Source organism: Magallana gigas, chromosome 10 (assembly GCF_963853765.1).
Source record: "Magallana gigas chromosome 10, xbMagGiga1.1, whole genome shotgun sequence".
Lineage (NCBI taxonomy): Eukaryota > Metazoa > Mollusca > Bivalvia > Ostreida > Ostreidae > Magallana > Magallana gigas.
The window spans coordinates 8,989,819-9,006,495 of NC_088862.1; the positions used below are offsets into that span (position 1 = coordinate 8,989,819).

The 16,677-nt window shown below is 32.8% G+C and overlaps 2 protein-coding genes across 4 annotated transcripts in view; one reads left to right on the forward strand and one right to left on the reverse strand.

Moving 5' to 3' along the window:
* The window catches only part of LOC105333996 (PAN2-PAN3 deadenylation complex catalytic subunit PAN2), a 24,656-nt gene extending 19,514 nt beyond the window's left edge, over positions 1-5,142 (forward strand). The window contains exons 25-29 of the mRNA XM_034453221.2: positions 20-105; positions 822-879; positions 2,036-2,215; positions 2,909-3,002; positions 3,550-5,142. Of these exons, the coding sequence (XP_034309112.2) occupies positions 20-105; positions 822-879; positions 2,036-2,215; positions 2,909-3,002; positions 3,550-3,773 (642 nt within the window). The 3' untranslated portion in view covers positions 3,774-5,142. The remainder of the gene's footprint in view (positions 1-19; positions 106-821; positions 880-2,035; positions 2,216-2,908; positions 3,003-3,549) is intronic.
* On the reverse strand, positions 3,946-16,662 carry LOC105333995 (uncharacterized). Of its 3 annotated transcripts, XM_034453222.2 has the most exons (14): positions 16,491-16,662; positions 14,705-14,761; positions 14,020-14,202; positions 13,556-13,772; positions 13,122-13,393; positions 11,074-11,214; positions 10,290-10,511; positions 9,740-9,855; positions 9,055-9,196; positions 8,761-8,875; positions 7,419-8,334; positions 6,403-6,736; positions 5,967-6,206; positions 3,946-5,779 (listed from the first exon to the last, which is right to left on the reverse strand). In XM_034453222.2, the coding sequence occupies exons 3-14, from the start codon at positions 14,200-14,202 to the stop codon at positions 5,600-5,602; spliced, it is 3,078 nt and encodes a 1,025-aa protein (XP_034309113.2). In that variant the 5' UTR covers positions 14,705-14,761; positions 16,491-16,662; the 3' UTR covers positions 3,946-5,599. The 3 variants fall into 3 exon arrangements, with proteins under 3 accessions (XP_034309113.2, XP_011435552.3, XP_034309114.2); XM_011437250.3 differs by lacking the exon at positions 14,705-14,761; XM_034453223.2 differs by lacking the exon at positions 14,705-14,761 and having other exon boundaries at positions 16,541-16,661.
* Positions 16,663-16,677: the final 15 nt, after the last annotated feature.

The window sequence follows — 16,677 nt, forward strand, 5'->3', positions numbered from 1 at the left end:
GTGTTTTTTTGGGTTGCAGGAAGAATCGGAACTCCGCAGCGACGGAACTCGCTCCATGATCAAACCCTCCCACTTGACCTGTGCCAGAATGACCTGTCTCAGAGGGTAAACAATGTCAACGCTCTTAATTTCTTAATGTACTGTGGAACCATCGTTGTTCGTGGGGGACCAATGTTCGTGGCATCGTGGGTAACCCTTGCCCATGAATTTCCATCCACACAAACTTATTATATACATGTACAATCATTTGTTTTATGTTTATTAAAATTATTCGGATTACACTACCAACAAAATTGCTTCCCCATGCACCAGGAAAATTTGGCTTCCCATGAACATTGACCCCAACGGATAAAAATGATTCCACAGTATTTATGGATCCCTATCATTATTTGACCCACGAAAGCTTTTGTTAGAATATAAACAGTATGCTGAAAACCAACAGCATGCAGTAAATTTTCGTGAGCTTTGCAATAGCCCCATTATCATGAATATGTCTTGCTGCAAACCAGACCTCAAATGTCTCTGCTATTTTGTTTTACAGATAGTCTACATCTTAATCAGGAAAATAAATTGCAGCAAATCAAATCATCTAAAGTAAATCACGAAATAATGTAGTTGTGTATAGAAGTTGGTTTAAAGTATTGTGTCCAAATTTTGATGCTTATAAATATTAAATTCAGAAAATTTACTTTCAGTCCTCCAATGAAAAAAAGACTTTTCATAAAATGCAATTTAAAAAAAAATGTAGCAATAGTTTGTTCTAGATCTTCCGAAGAAAAGGGAAGTGGAGGTAATGAAATTTTTTCTCTTGCTTTTTGTAGAAAAGGAGAAAAGAAGGGAACAGCCTTTATAGATGACTATATCTCGACCCAAGAACAGGTAAATGACTTGTGAATTAATACCCATTTGCCATATTTTTTCACTGTGTAAACTGAAAAACAAAATACCCAGAGTAATGGAAAGATACAGAATAATCGTGATATATTTTGATATATAAGGGTAAAAAAAAAAAGTTGCACCATAGTTTTTGGTAGTGTTTAGTTATATGAATCATTTCATCGAGTTGGGGCTATATAAACACATGTTAATTGATTGTAGTTTATTACATTATTATGTTGTGTAATTGTAGAGTATTTCATTATTATACAAATATTGACTGGGGTTGAGGGCAACATTGATTATATTAGCCCCCGAGGGACGAAATATTGCCCGACGCGAAGCGGAGGGCAATATTTTAGTCCCAAGGGGGCTAATATAATCAATGTTGCCCGAAAACACAGTCAACATTTGTTTTGTTATATGAAGAAACAAACCAAAATTTAAGAAAGTAATTGAAAACAGGTCGTAATTTTCTCAGCTCAACAAAGAATTCACGAATTCAATTTTGTGCAAAGTCCATTTTCAAAATATCCTCAGCGTCAAACGGTCACTGGTGATATTCCGCTACCCGTAAGAATTAACATACAGATGTTCTACATGATTTTACTTTACAGTAATTTGCAAATCCTTATACTGTTGTTTCATCAATATTCGTTGAATACCAATTTTCGTGGATTTCGTTGTGAAGTTGATCCACGAAATTTAATGTTCAATGAAGTGCAATACCTATTAATATTTTGTATCAATAGGGCCATTGGCCACGAATTTACGTACCCTTGAAACTGTGATTTTCAATTTTTCCACGAAAATTGATACCCTTGAATATTAATGAAACCACAGTATATCCATTATGATAGCAAACCGTCGCATTGCGCGTCCGTTGTTTACTTGCTTTGACTGACTGTCTATTATGACGTCACCTTGTTTTGAAGTCGCGAAGAGTTATTTACGTCATCAAAAAATCAACAAATCAGAAGCGATTACTTGAAATAGAGGGAATACTCTCTAGATATTATTCCTAGCCGGTCAATATTAAAAAAATATTGACCGGTCAATATTTTTCGGACGAGCTAATATTACAATTATTGACTATTCGTCTATATAGAGTTATATAGTGAGAATATACTACTGAATATAACAATACATTGTATTACAGGTGGTGGACTACCTGACCCAGTGGTCAGGAATCAGCCCTGGCGACCTGAACCCCGAGCTGTCCACCAAAAACCTGACCACCCTCAAGTCGACTTACGTTAAGCTCCGCTATCTGGTGGACAACAAGGTCGTGTTTGTGGGTCACGGCCTGAAGAAGGACTTCCGGGTCATCAACATCACTGTGAGTCGCAGGGGTCAACTTACTAGAATTGTTTAATATCTACAGATAATACCGTATATCCTGTAATTTTCGCAATGATCTAATCGCTTTTTTTGCGACACTTTTTAAAACGCAAGAAAATGATTGACACAAATTAAAATTGCTACATATTTTCCACCTTTTTAAAAAATTTTGTGACACGCAAAAAACCCCCCGAATATACGGTAAGTGGATGTGACAAGGTTTGACTTAAGGAACAATGTGAAATGATTCTTTTGATTTATACTGTAAACCAGCTCATATATCATTTGTTCTTTGAACAAGATTTTCTTATAATCATGTTGTAGGTGCTTTAACAAATGGATAGGATTTTTACTTGTGTTGTAGGTGTTTTAACCAATGACTAGGGTTGTTACTTGTGTTTTAAGAGCTTTAACCAATGATTTGGGTTGTTACTTGTGTTGTAAGAGCTTTAACCAATGATTTGGGTTGTTACTTGACAGTGTGTTGTAAGAGCTTTAACCAATGATTTGGGTTGTTACTTATGCTGTAAGACTCTTACCAATGACTAGGGTTGTTACTTATGTTGTAGGTGCTTTAACCAATGACTAGGGTTGTTACTTGTGATGTAGGTGCTTTAACCAATGACTAGGGTTGTTACTTATGTTGTAGGTGTTTTAACCAATGACTAGGGTTGTTACTTGTTACTTGTAGGTGCCTAAGGATCAGATAGTAGACACTGTGCAGCTATTCTACATCCCCAGACAGAGGATGATCTCACTCAAGTACCTGGCTTGGTATTTCCTGAGTAAGTCCAGCTGGAAGATTGAAGCTTTTTATTGAATATATCAGTTTTTAAAGCAATATGTTAATATGTTAAATTTGAAAAATTTGGTTTATAAGCTTTTGATAATCAAGTTTTGTGAGAAAAGCTACATGTATTAAGAGGCTCTGATTAAAGCAAAGTTTAATACAAAATTATTTTTCATAATAGCATGATTTTGCTGCGATATGAATTTTCAAAAAAAAAATCTAAAGTTAACAAATCAGACTGAAAATAAAGAATTCTGTCTTGTGGTTTGTGTTGTAGTTACTTTATCAAAGAACAGTTAAATGGTTAACTTATAAAACAAAATTAATTTTCATGACAGCTAGTGTATATATCTATCTACTTCTACATGTATCTCATATTGTGTAGTTTCTAAAAAAATATGGTGTAAAATTTCAAATCTAGTAGTAAAATTATTTCAGACACTAGTGTATATTTCTATATACAGTGCATGACTCTCATATTGTGAAGTTTAAAAAAAAAAAGGGGTTTGAATTTTAAAAATCTTATAAAATAATAATTTCAGAAACAAACATTCAGTCGTCCACCCATGACTCTGTAGAGGACGCCAACACGGCGCTACAGTTGTACGACAAATACCAGGAGATAGCCGCAGAGGGCAGCGACAAAATACGGGCCGCCATTAAAGAGATGTACGAGGTGGGCCGCAAAGACCAGTGGAAAATTCCTGATGTGGAGGAGCTGGAAAATCCGCTTGACATGTTGCAGTTTCCCGGAAACAACAACTAGGAGTGAACCTGATTTTTCGGAGATTTTCATACTAACTTAAAAGAGAGCCTTTTTTTTGTTTGTTGTAATTGAAAAATAAAACACGGTAGCTGGTGTGTAAACAATATAGAGTTAGGTAATCTGTACCAAAAAAAAAAAAATTGAGTCCTTGTCTGTTTTTTTTTTAAAAACATGTAAATTTTTGTCTGTGAACTGGGGTAAATAAGGGTTTCAGTGATCAAAGGAGATCAAAGCATTGTTATGTCCAGAATTGTGTTACAATGTAGCTTAGGGAAACGGTATATGCAGTTAAAATTATCAATTGATCATCAAAAAACATTTGATTTTTACAGTTACGTGCTAAGTAATTTTTGGCCTTAAACTGGGAAAGTTGACAAGTTTTTGAAAAATCTACCCAAGAAGGTTTTGAAAGAATACGGATTATTTGTGTTTTGGGGTTTTTTGATTTGTGGGTTTCTTATACAAGATGTAATGAAATAGCCTGAACAATTTGTTTTTCATGACCTAGGTTCACACCTCTCAGGAAACCATGAATCTCGAAGGCCATTTTGATGAATTTTATAACAACTGTTTGATAACAATTCAGAAAATAAATACTGAGAAAATAATATTTCATTTACATCTATCTTGTGTACCTTAATTTTTTTTTTTAAATCATTGCTCAATAACTTATAATTTTGATATCATGGAATTTTAGATAAAAATTATGATAGCAATCATTTTTGTAAGCATTTTATTAAATAAAAAAATCCCACATTTAAATCATTTATAGACCTTTGATCTCAAATATTTGAATATATCTAGGCAGAACTCAAATATTTTTTTTTTCAAAAAGACTTTTGAGTTTGATAAACATTTCTTACCTAACGACACAAGATAATTTAATTTTTTTTCAAGGGTTTGTTTTTCTTTTGAAGCCAATTTATGAATTTCATCAAGATTTCATCTAAAAACAAATGCCTATCCATATTCTGTTTTTAAAAAAGAATTAACAAATGAAGGATTGTATCAATCTCGAGGAAGGAAAATTTCTTGCTGTTTCTATTTATTTTTATACTTTAGGGAATAATTACACATTGGGAATACATAGCTATACCCAATGTTTTTATATTAACACATCAAGGAGATTCAGCTTATTGCAGCTATTCCATTAACTTTTTTTTTGAGGTTTTATTTATGTTGGAGGTTCATTGATTGATATTGTTGCATGTAATGTATGGCTTCGTGTTGTTGACATTATAATAGAATTGTGTTTATTTTATTAGACAGATTGTCATTTCATAATTAATATTATTAAGTTGTACTTCACTGTTTTTTAGTTCATATATAGATCTCTGAAGGAATATAAATAAAATATCAGATACACGTATTTTTTCTCTCCATTTTGATTTTTTCCACTTCCCGAGGTCAAAGGTAAGGTTAGGAAACTAATTACATAAAGCTGCAGAACTGTAGCTCCACGGTAAATTTGGATTGACGGAGAGTGGAGCAACATGATCATCCATTAAAAAACTATTTATTGCCGTGTTATTTTTTCTGAATCAGTTTCTGTCTCTCCCAAATAATTTGATAATTCAGGAAACTTGAAGGTGGTACAATGATTTTTATTGAAAAGACAAATTTCTCTCTCTCTCTCTCTCACTCACTCTCTCTCTCTCATTTTAACAATAGAGAAAGAGTTCCATGCAAAGAAGGCAAGAGTTGACATGCCCCAACAAATGGGAATGAGTATTTTAAATGACTTCTACTAGTACAGTTGAACATGTATTTGGGATACATATCTTGGTCATTAATGGCCAATAACAATTAAAGTAACCGAGTTTCTCTCAGCAGGGTGTGGTAAAAGTTAAATTGGCGACGACTTCGTTTAGCCTCGTTTTCAATTGTCTGACCGTCGGCCTGTTGTCTGCAACATCTACCCAGCATTCCTCCATCATCGTCTGTATTTCTTGTGGAGGGGCTGTTTTCTCAGTGAACTTTGGCCGTTGGCCGGATACGACATGCTCCTAATGAAATAAAAAAGAAACCTAAAGCAAAAGCAATTGATATATTTTTTTCTAAACTTTTTGTCAAGAAAGTTTGTCATTTGATATGGTATATTTCCCGATAGATACAAACAGTTTCGACTTATTTATGTCTTTAGATACATGAATTATCTGACTGTGCAGATTAGAGTCTAAGCATTTGTTTCACCTTGATGGAACTGTACGTTGTCATGACATCAGAGTAAACACTTTCACTAAACACCCTCCTGCCGTACCACATTTCCCACATCATGATAGATAGGCTGAAAATGTCAGCTGATAAACCGTACATCCGGCCCTCCAGAACTTCCGGTGCCATAAAAACAGGTGTTCCGGTGATGGTGCCTTGTAGCTGGTTTTTTGGCTTTGACATCCCCACGTCTGCTATTTTTGCGATATTATCCTTGATCTTTTAAAGTAAAAGACAAATATGAAATTTAACATCGAGATATCCCATACGTACATGTACAAATTCAAAAAGAAAAACTTCTTTGTGACGTTACGAATATTTTTTATTTTTTCTTTCAAAATTGTTATTTTACCTATTGAAACTATTTTTTCACAGTATTACTTTGTAAAAAAAAAAAGAAACAAGTGGTACAAACCAAAATATTTGTCAGTTTAAGGTCTCTGTGCACGAATCCTTTATCGTGCAAATATACCAGTCCATTCAATATATCCTCTAACATTTTCGTAAATAGTTCCCATGCTTCCACAAATTCCAGAACACTTCTGTCCTTTTCTTTAAACATGTGGCACGTTTTCCTGCGGTAAGAATTGCACTGGCACATTTCCATGATGTGTCTGTCACATAATATGACGTCAGCAAGTGAACATTCACACACCTCCATAAATATGTTGAGGTATTCCTTTTGACTAGTACCTGTTTTTTCGATGGAAACCCCTATGCATTGCACAATATTCGTGTGTCGAAATGCCCTGAATGAAAATGTGTAAATCTATAAATTATAGATGTCAAATAAAAAAAAAAATCCAACATTCATTTAGTAGTCTAAATTTGTCTCACCAAAAACACAATTGTTTGGAAAGCAATTCATGCTTTTATTATTTTCAGAATTTGTATTAATCTGCTTAAATTCAAAAATGTGTTTTTTCTTCATGTAACTGAGTTTAAAAAAAAATGGAAAAAAACAAATTGTAACAGTTGCAAACAAGTTGTACACCTTCTATCCTTATCTCTCATTTGCACGGATGTTTTTGCCAGCGGTTATTGAGTTTCGGTGATTTTCGGATAGATTAAATTTACTTGGTATCGAGAAACCAGATTTCCGCCCATGGACTTTTTAATGTTAATCAATTAATGGCTTCCCATACAAAAATTTGACTACAAGAGGGCATTTATTCCATTTATAATTTGCTTTTACTGATCAATGCACTAAATTACTTTTGTAACAATAAATATTTCCGGTGTGCAAATTGCATCTCATATTGCATTAAATAAATAGCCAAATTTTAATAAGATTTCTTATGACCAGTGACTATCAGACTACTTTTAATTTTATAAATGGGATTCTAGAAATCATTCTTAAGATAGCATGCATTGTTGTCGTTGCTTTGCGTTATCATTTAAACCCTCCAGCGCAAGAGAAGTTTTACTCACTTCATGTTTGTTGCTTCTGATAGTTGAAGATACGGGTCCGAACGTATTGATGACGTCATTTGTTTGACTGCGCATTGCAACTTAGCACCTCCAATATCTACGTCACATAGAAGAACATTAGCAAACGAACCTCGCCCAAGTGAATCTATTTCTTTCAGAATACGAGGCGGATTGTCGGAGAGATATTTGATTTTTGCATAGAGTAGGTTTCCGATGATCTCTTTACACTTTGTTTCTATAGGCGTATATTCCTGTTTCAACGTCTGCGAATCTCTATCTTCTTTGACGATGTTTTCAATCAGTTCTTGGTCAGCTTTAATTTGTTTTGGAATGACGTCCACACAAACTTGCTCTAAACTTGCCATAAAATCGCGAAGGTACGTCACCCGAAGACCATTTAACACCAAATCTTTATTGTAACATTTTATTTCCTGTTCGGCCAATTGGAGAATATGCGCCATTTTGTTTTTACGATACTCGATTATTTTCTTTCTCTCTTCTATCGCATCCTTAATAAACATGCCCACAGCAACCGGAAGTGCTAGAACACTGGCTCCAATGACTAACGGAAGCCACAATGGCGCAAACGCAATGAGTGCGATTCTCTCCTGTAAAGGAAATATTGCAAACGATCTGGAAGAATCGAAATCAGACGAAGTTTCCGCGGTTTCCGCGGCCTGTGGGAGATTTCCGTCAACGATTGGGGGTTTGATTCCCTGAACGATCTGGTCAATCTCGCAGAAATTGCCCTTAATTAGTTTGCATTCTCCTATAAATCGGTCAAACAGTTTTGATGAGGTGTCTTCGATGTGGTGCTCTTGACACCATTGGACGATCTGGCTGTTAATTTTGTCCGCTATTAGTTGTTTTGCCTTGTATTGTATCACATCTAAATCACTGCCATCAGGAAGTTCATCTAGTTGAAAAAATAAGCATGACAAAACTATTAGATAAAAAAAAATATTTGAAATTATATCAATTTTTTTATCATGTCAAAAAAGTGGATAAAGTTAATATTCATATTTTTGCTGTTTTAAAAACGTTTGGACAAAATTTTAATGAATTTTTTTCATGCTTATTTGTTTTCTTAATGGAAATATTATTTTCCAATTTACAAACTATTTACTAGTGTATAATATTTTGCATTCTGATGAGTTGCATAATTTGAGGAAATAAATTAAATTATATTGAACTGGATTACCAAGCCTTTCGTAGAAATTAACCTCAGTTATCATTCCCTAATTTGGTCACAAAAAAGCATGTGAACTAGACAAAAAATCAAAATAGCCATATAATTTTAAAAAACAAATAATAAAAAACATAAGGTATTAAAATCCTATACCTGTCCGCCATTGAAACATTTTTCGTTTGGTTTCTTCTCTATTTAAATGAGCTGTTAACTTGTCTGCAATGTCTTTGCATCTTTCTTCTGTCACGTTTTCCATTTTTATTTTAACCTGAATTGTTAAATTAGCGATTAGCTATAGGTCATAGAAATAATTTTTTTTAACTAAATATGGAGAAATATATCCTAAAGAAATAAAAATTCAAACCCTTTTATAAATATATATACGTAAAATCATGATAAATGCCTTTTAGTGCATGTTTTTCCATTTGGAACACCTCGGTTACTTACATTCTCTGTCTCGCATTCCAGTGTTTTCAGCCTCTTTTCTATCTCCGATTTCATGGCATTTTTCTCTTCTTGGTTTTTCCTTGAAGCATTGATCTTTGCGATGACCTTTATCAGAAGTCTATCTAAGAACGACTGTAGCCAGCTGATAAATAATAAAATTAAAATCGAATGTTTTTACCGTCATTTTAGCACATGCATTGCATCTTACTTATATATAATATCTATATTATGGCAGTAGTTTTATAAATATACCAACTACCTCAAAACTATCACTAGTATATATATGATAACAAAATATATCCAAGCATTTGTAAAAAAATAAATAGATGTGATATCGGATCCGAATACCAATAAAAACCAACATTGTTTGCATTTGGTTGTGACCATAGTTAGATTGTATTGATCTCCTTCCAAAAAAAGATACAATAAAATACCAAAATTTAAAAGCTAAAACATATGGATATCCCCTTTACTACAATATATCATATATTTATACAATTCATATCTTGAATTTTTAGGAAGATTTGATTATTATTTTGTTGACCATCCAACCTCCTTAATGAAGATATCTGTATTTTGTGAATCGTAAAAAATGTAAATGTAAAGACTGGTAAAGTTAAGTAACATACAAAATCGTAAAAAATGTAAATGTAAAGACTGGTAAAGTTAAGTAACAGTTCCTCACTATACGTGTTTTTTGACGCGCCTCTCTAGACTGGCTCTGACCAGCCGGTCAATTCCGGAAATAAGGGCCTTGAACTTCTCACTGTAGCCCAGTCCGGCTTTGCTTCTTTGTAGGTCCTTCAATTTCAAATATTTTATTTGTACGTACATTGTATATAAGTTAAAAATAGCTATCAAACCTTCACTGGTATACATGTACATTTTAATGAAGCAGTGATCCAGTATTTATAGTATTTATTAGTCATGCTGACGAATCTGCTGTTTTAATACTTGGTGCAAGTGCTTGTAAAAATTAACCGTCGATCTTTTATATTCGGTATAAACTTATTCTCTTCGTCAATCAAACAGAATTTTTTTTAAAAAAAATCATTAAAGTCGTTATTTAAAGTTGAAAGTACAATTAAAAGATTCTGAAGTAATCATCTTATTAATAATATAAATGAATTTCTGCTTAACAGAAAAAAATAATTACACCGTAGTTTAAAGATTGATGATTACAAAAGAATACTGTAGATCTTCGTAATTCACAGGACTGTAAAACATATTAGTACCTTCGTAACGGACATTTTAAACATTTGTCCTGTAATGTCTATGTTCCTCCTAGTCGGCCAGTTAGCCTGTAATTTCTTGGCAATGTCTTTCCAAACCATTTCGCCTTCGCTGTCCGGCACTTGATCCCATTTGTTACAAACAAAGATGGCACATTCTGGATCAAATTGTTGCAACAATCCTTTCTGTTCCAACTCAAGTTGTTTTTTGAATATTTTCACAAGCTGAAATCATACGAAACAAACTTAAACAACAAATCTTTACATGTTATCTCGAATTCTGGAAGTGTTCATGCAAATTCCATGTTGTGTTGAGATACGTGGTCGAACTGATCATCATAACCGATTTTTTTGAGAAGTGGATGAGGTTTGCATAGGCTAGTTGTTTGTGGTTTATTATTCTACAATAGTATTCGATCTACATGTACACGTATGTAGGTTTATCCAATATCATCAAGTTTTCAAAAGGTATCCTTTACAAGGCCTGTTACTTTTACAGAGTAGATCCTTTCTATAGTATATACATGTATGAACCATGCAGTGCAAATTATTAAGATATTGCGACAGCATCGTACCAACTATAACTACAATTTTACCAATAACAATTTCATTATTATTCATTGTTTGAGAAAGAGGGTGGTGCATGTAGAAAGCGTTGGCATTTCTGCTGAAAGTTCTAAGAAATGAACTGCCAAAAAGAAAAATACTTTACTCTGTAAATCAACTATCGAAATCATTAAAACTACTATGCAAATCCGTCTGGACGAAATATCAATGACGTCATTACCCTGTCGTCTTGGACACCGCCGGCATTAGTCGTATTGATGACGTAGATAAATGCCACCGCCTCTGACAGATAATCCAGGAGTTTTGTCGTCATTTCGTCACTCTCTCCCACACCAGGCGTGTCCACGATCGTCGCATGTTCCTAGTAAAAGTATCTCTAAGTTAAATCACAGACAAAACACCTTGAGACACCTTATACATGGTTAAATACAAATAGTAAATTTGATCAAGGCCGGTTAATAATTAAAGTTGTATTCACTTAAAAAAAGTAAGACAGGATTTAAACAGGAAGTTTCTGACTAATAAAAATATAAAGAAGTCCATCAAATTGAGATGATATATTAAGGACTTTATTCAAAAGATCATTTTTCTATTGTAAAACTTATCATGGAATTAAGAAATGAAGATAATATTTTTTTTTATTGATCGACGTATCAAAGAAAAAAATGACCGGAAAACTTCATCAATGCGCGAAGCTTCATCAATGTTTATTTTGGAAATTCCCGTTCTATAAATAGTGTTAGATCAGAACGGTATCAAAATTTTTTTTCGACCAATCAGATGCGCCAATAAATGATATAGTAATCTAAGTTTTAAGGTGGAATGTCCCTCTGATAAGAGAGATAACTTCTGTAGAAAATAATATCACTTTGTTTCTGTTAACTCACAATGTAACAACAAGGGAGGTGGTGCTGGGTCCTAATTTATTTTGGAAGGCGTTACACTTATTTAAATTCAAATATAGAAAAAAAAATTGACCGGAACGAATTGAACCCCAGGGCTTTTTTGAAGCAGGGGGCAAAAAAGTAAAGAAAATTTTTACAAAATATTACAAGAAATATATCATAATGATAAAGTATTTAATATGAGGAATATCTACATGACTATCACTCCCCCTCTCCATCCCGATGGATTAATTCTTTTTTTTTTAATTTAACAAAATTTTATGTACTTGTTCAGTACATGTACAGGTGATGTTTGATGTTTTAGGCCAGAGAATATTTGGATGGAATGTTTTCATTTCTCTATCTATAGCTCGTTCACAGAGCTGAATGAATTATAATTTGGAAAAATGTGACTAAGACAATTACAAATTCTATACTTAGTTATAATCGTTTAAAACTTATAACATTTCAAATGTTTAAAATTTAATAAGGCTTTTATATTCTGAGAGAGCAGATATGGGAAAACAAAATTAAAAAAAACACCATTATCCCATTTGATTCAAGACAATAAATCCCTATATTGATATTATACAAATTACTGGAAGATTATTCGCTTTATCCCCTTGTTGTGTTATAGCAAAATTTATGCTCTGGTTTACATTTTTAGGATTTCTTAATATATGGATCCATTTACTATTATCTTATTCAAATTTGAAAACAGAAAACCTTTTTCTAAAAAGTTAGAAACTGTGGCAATTTATCATGCAGTGTATGTAAAACATGTATGTAAAACCTTCAAAAGTCTATGATAAGGAAAGATAACTCTTGCTGATTGAAGCAATTTTTGTTGCAAACCTGTACAACAAAGTGCTATTCTGAACTAAAATGCAGCGCTTCAATATGTTTTGTAATATGAAATGAAAATGTATATAACTATATATTATTTTCATATACATTTTGGTTTTTTAATTTTATGCTGCGATGGTAAAATTTTGCCTTTTCTAATCACTATGTCTAGTTTTCTTCATATCATAATTAGACACATTATCAATTTTTGAAAAATCTAGCAGCGCTTCATCACTTCATTTTTGTTTTATATGAATCGATTGATATTGACTTTTATGAAAATCAATATGAAAATTTTTTAAAAATATATGGCAAAATTAATAGCAGAGGGATATTACACCTTAAATCTAGACAGGACTATATTTTGGATAATTAAGCAACTTTATGGTCCAGTTCACTTTTTTTTTTTATTTGATTAAAAAAAGAAATACAACACTTTTAGACAATGAAACTTCTTAAATTCAGTTTTTAATTGATATATACAATCTATGACTATTATCTATGAATCTACTTCTATGACTAACAAGGGCGATTTTACCTTCAGCATTGGAACAGGCCAGTAAATGTCAACTGTTTTGTACCGTTGCGTATTTTCTCCTGACCTATCGACGCAGACGTATTTAGAAAGCGTTTCTTCTGTGACGTCATCGAGATAAATTTTTCCACCGTTCTCATCTGTGACTACCGCTCGCTTCTGCTCGCTGTTGAATATCTGACAAATGGTTGAAGTAGAACTCAAAACTTGTCGGGGAAGCACGTGTTCCCCCATAATCAAATTCAGCAAGGACGATTTACCAGCACCAGTCTCTCCTGATAATAGAAAAATACTACATCTTTTGTCAATCGATGGATTTACAACCGTATATATGGCGTTAGAACTTTAACTGTTATAGGATTAAACTTTGCAACATTCGTCGATATTTATTAACGTTCACTGTCTGTCCATCCATCCATCCATCCATCCATTCTTACCTGCCACAACGATAGGACAGTGTGTTCTCTCCAGCTGTTTCCTATAGCCCTTCACCGTTCCAATGTATCCGTTATATTCTTTAGTCATTTCTGAACCAAGGTTCTTCTCGAAGTTTTTCATGTCGAGCATTACTAACACAGAGTCGTAGATGTCTCGTATCACCTTCCTCATTTCGGCATCTCTCTCCAGTATCCGCCCCATGACATCAATGGTCGCCTGTAGGAAGAACACATTAACCTTCTTTTTTTTTTAAAAAGTCTATCATTAGTATCGTATTCAAGTTACTTTGATAATATATCTTAGAACAAAATTTAAAGAAATCGTTTTCTGAATAAGGGTTAAGATGGTATGAGACAAAATTGACAAAAACACGGATTCAATTTTAAAAATTGATATATATATTTTGCCATTTCTTTTTAAAAAACTTGAAACTGAGCTTGAATTTTAACTTGAACTTCTTTACCTCCTTCTGTGAATGCCCTTCATCGTTGGGCGATTCCCGCTGAGCAATGGACTGTAAAACAAGATCCCGAATTTCCTCGAGATCCTCTAGTTCCGAGTAGTCCACATTCTCCCTATCTAATATTTCACAGAGTTCGTCCATGGACATTCCCCGCACATCTTCTTCGCACGCATTGTCAGCCATCTTTATTAATGATGTAAGTTACAAAGTAAATATTATCTGACATGAGCCATTTTGAGATGATTATTTTATGCATGTTTCGACCAATGTATATATTGTGCATATTGTTATTTTATCATAGCCACTTCTTTGTTTGCGCAACGGAAAGATTATATAATTCCCAAACCGTCTGACTATCTGAAACACGGATGACCCTCTTGTAATAAAAATAAACTAAATATGATAAAGGGACTATAAAGTGTTGAGTTTTGGAGGTTCATTTGTCGGAACTAGAAACACATAAGTGCTCCTATTTTCAAGAGACTTGCACAGACTTGTTACTCGTAATAAAAACAATAAACATGCAAAATATCTTTAGTTTTTTTCACTCATATACGTGTATATCTTTAAGAATTTAATTCATTTTATATCGCAAAGTTTGCAATTTTGAAAATCTTAAAATGTCAATACAGTAAAAATTCGAATTGACACGTTGAATGTTATCCATATTTTCTCGTAGAGTTACCTGCTCAACTAAATGCTAATCCGAATTTCCCCGTAGAGCTACAGACATGAACAGTTCCTAAAAAAACTTACTTTAGGGTCATTCACGTCTTTGGGAAATGTTTTCTCGAGCTAATCAGCACAAACTTATTTAAATAAATATATCCAAAACTATAATATTCTAGTATGTGTACTACTTCAAATGACAAGAAAAAAAGTTGAACTTTTCATTTCTTTTCGAGAAAAAAATCGTGCTGCATCCATAGTTCTGTGAACTGAAGTTATAGTCACCAACTGAAGGTATGAATTCATTAAAAAGAAGAAAGTTGTTAATAAAAACAATATCCTGATGCAATGCAATTCTCTAAAATAAATTTGAAAAGTATTTTCATATAAAGTATCCTTATAGTATCGGGTTGTGGATAACCCTTAAAATTGTCGATCCAATCGTGGCGTGCAGGTTCTTCTTCAGTTTCAAGAGGCTTTGAATAGATATATCGCTTGTTAATTAAAGTGAACATTTTAGAAATGATTAGATAATGATCTATAGCTTAAACCGTAATGATTGCTCGATCCGCAATGAATCAAACTTGGAGGATGTATGATGACGTCATCAAGGGTACTTGCATTTGCCTTTCAGTTCGTGCAGTTTATATCTTTTTTATATGTAAACAATTACAACTATGTAAAATAATGAACACCGTATTTAAAAAAAAAACTTTTTTTCCAAAGTTTTATGATAGATTTGATCACGCCCGACCGTATTATTTTGATTACCTTATATAATATTCAAAGATTAATTCCTTATTACTTATATCTATATAATTTTCAGCAATTTTACCTTTAAATATTAAAAGTCATTGATGAAATGTAGGACTATACATTACAAAATCGATTCGTAGTGTTGTCACTGACAAAAGACACTGGGAAATGTAAACATTTAGATGCAATATAATCGATAATCCTCTATGCTCTTGTGGAAAAATTGAAGATAACTACCTTTCCTTTCTTTTCTTGTACGAAATGTAGTGTTTTGTGTTATTAATGCTTTTTTTAAAAGATTGTTTATACATTGTAGATACCCATGTTTTGTTATGGGAAGATGATTTCAGAATTCATTGGTCTTGCAGAAATTAAAAATCTATTTTCCAACGTAAATTTATACTTATAGATATCGGGTCTGTTTTGTAACATACGAATATCTATGGTCTTTATAACAAGGTATATATACCCTTTGTCTTTTAATTATTTGTCTGTATATCTTCTGTCATACCGGTAATTTCAATCACTATTATACGTACATGTATTCATTGACCTTTGATACTTTTGTGTTTTTAAAATTGAGCACTTGTTATCACTACTTATAAATGTATGAAAGGGCATTTTAAGTTTTCAGAACTTGTGCCTATATTGTGTATTATATATATTCCTTTTGTTTTTAACATCAAACAATAAAATGAGTTCATACCAACGGAATCATACATGTAGTTAGTGCTTAAAATAAAGATAATAAATAGATAATGCATGATCTACGTAACAACTTGAATGATTCAGTTTCAAATAAGGAAATTAAACTTTAAAAATGATACGATAACTACACAACTAAACACTGTCAGATCGATTATTTATCTTTAAGAACCTATGACGAATTGAAGATGCTTAGTAGATCCAAGATATCTTTATATACAGTACAATTTTTAAGTACGTGCTTTGTTTCAAAGTCCACGATAAAAATGAATAGACATGCACATACAGTTTGCCAATTCGGTAAAACTACACACGGCTATTAATTAAATCAACAAACTTACCTTTCAAATTCGCCACCTATTAATAACATGTGTACTTCACAAACAATTACCGTTATTACGATCACGTGCTATCCAGTTAACTCAGGTGTTGATAAACCAACACGTTTTGATAAATTTCATCCTACTTTCACTTTGACAGACCTGCTACATGTAGCCCGGAAGTGTTTCAATTTTTATTATGAATGGT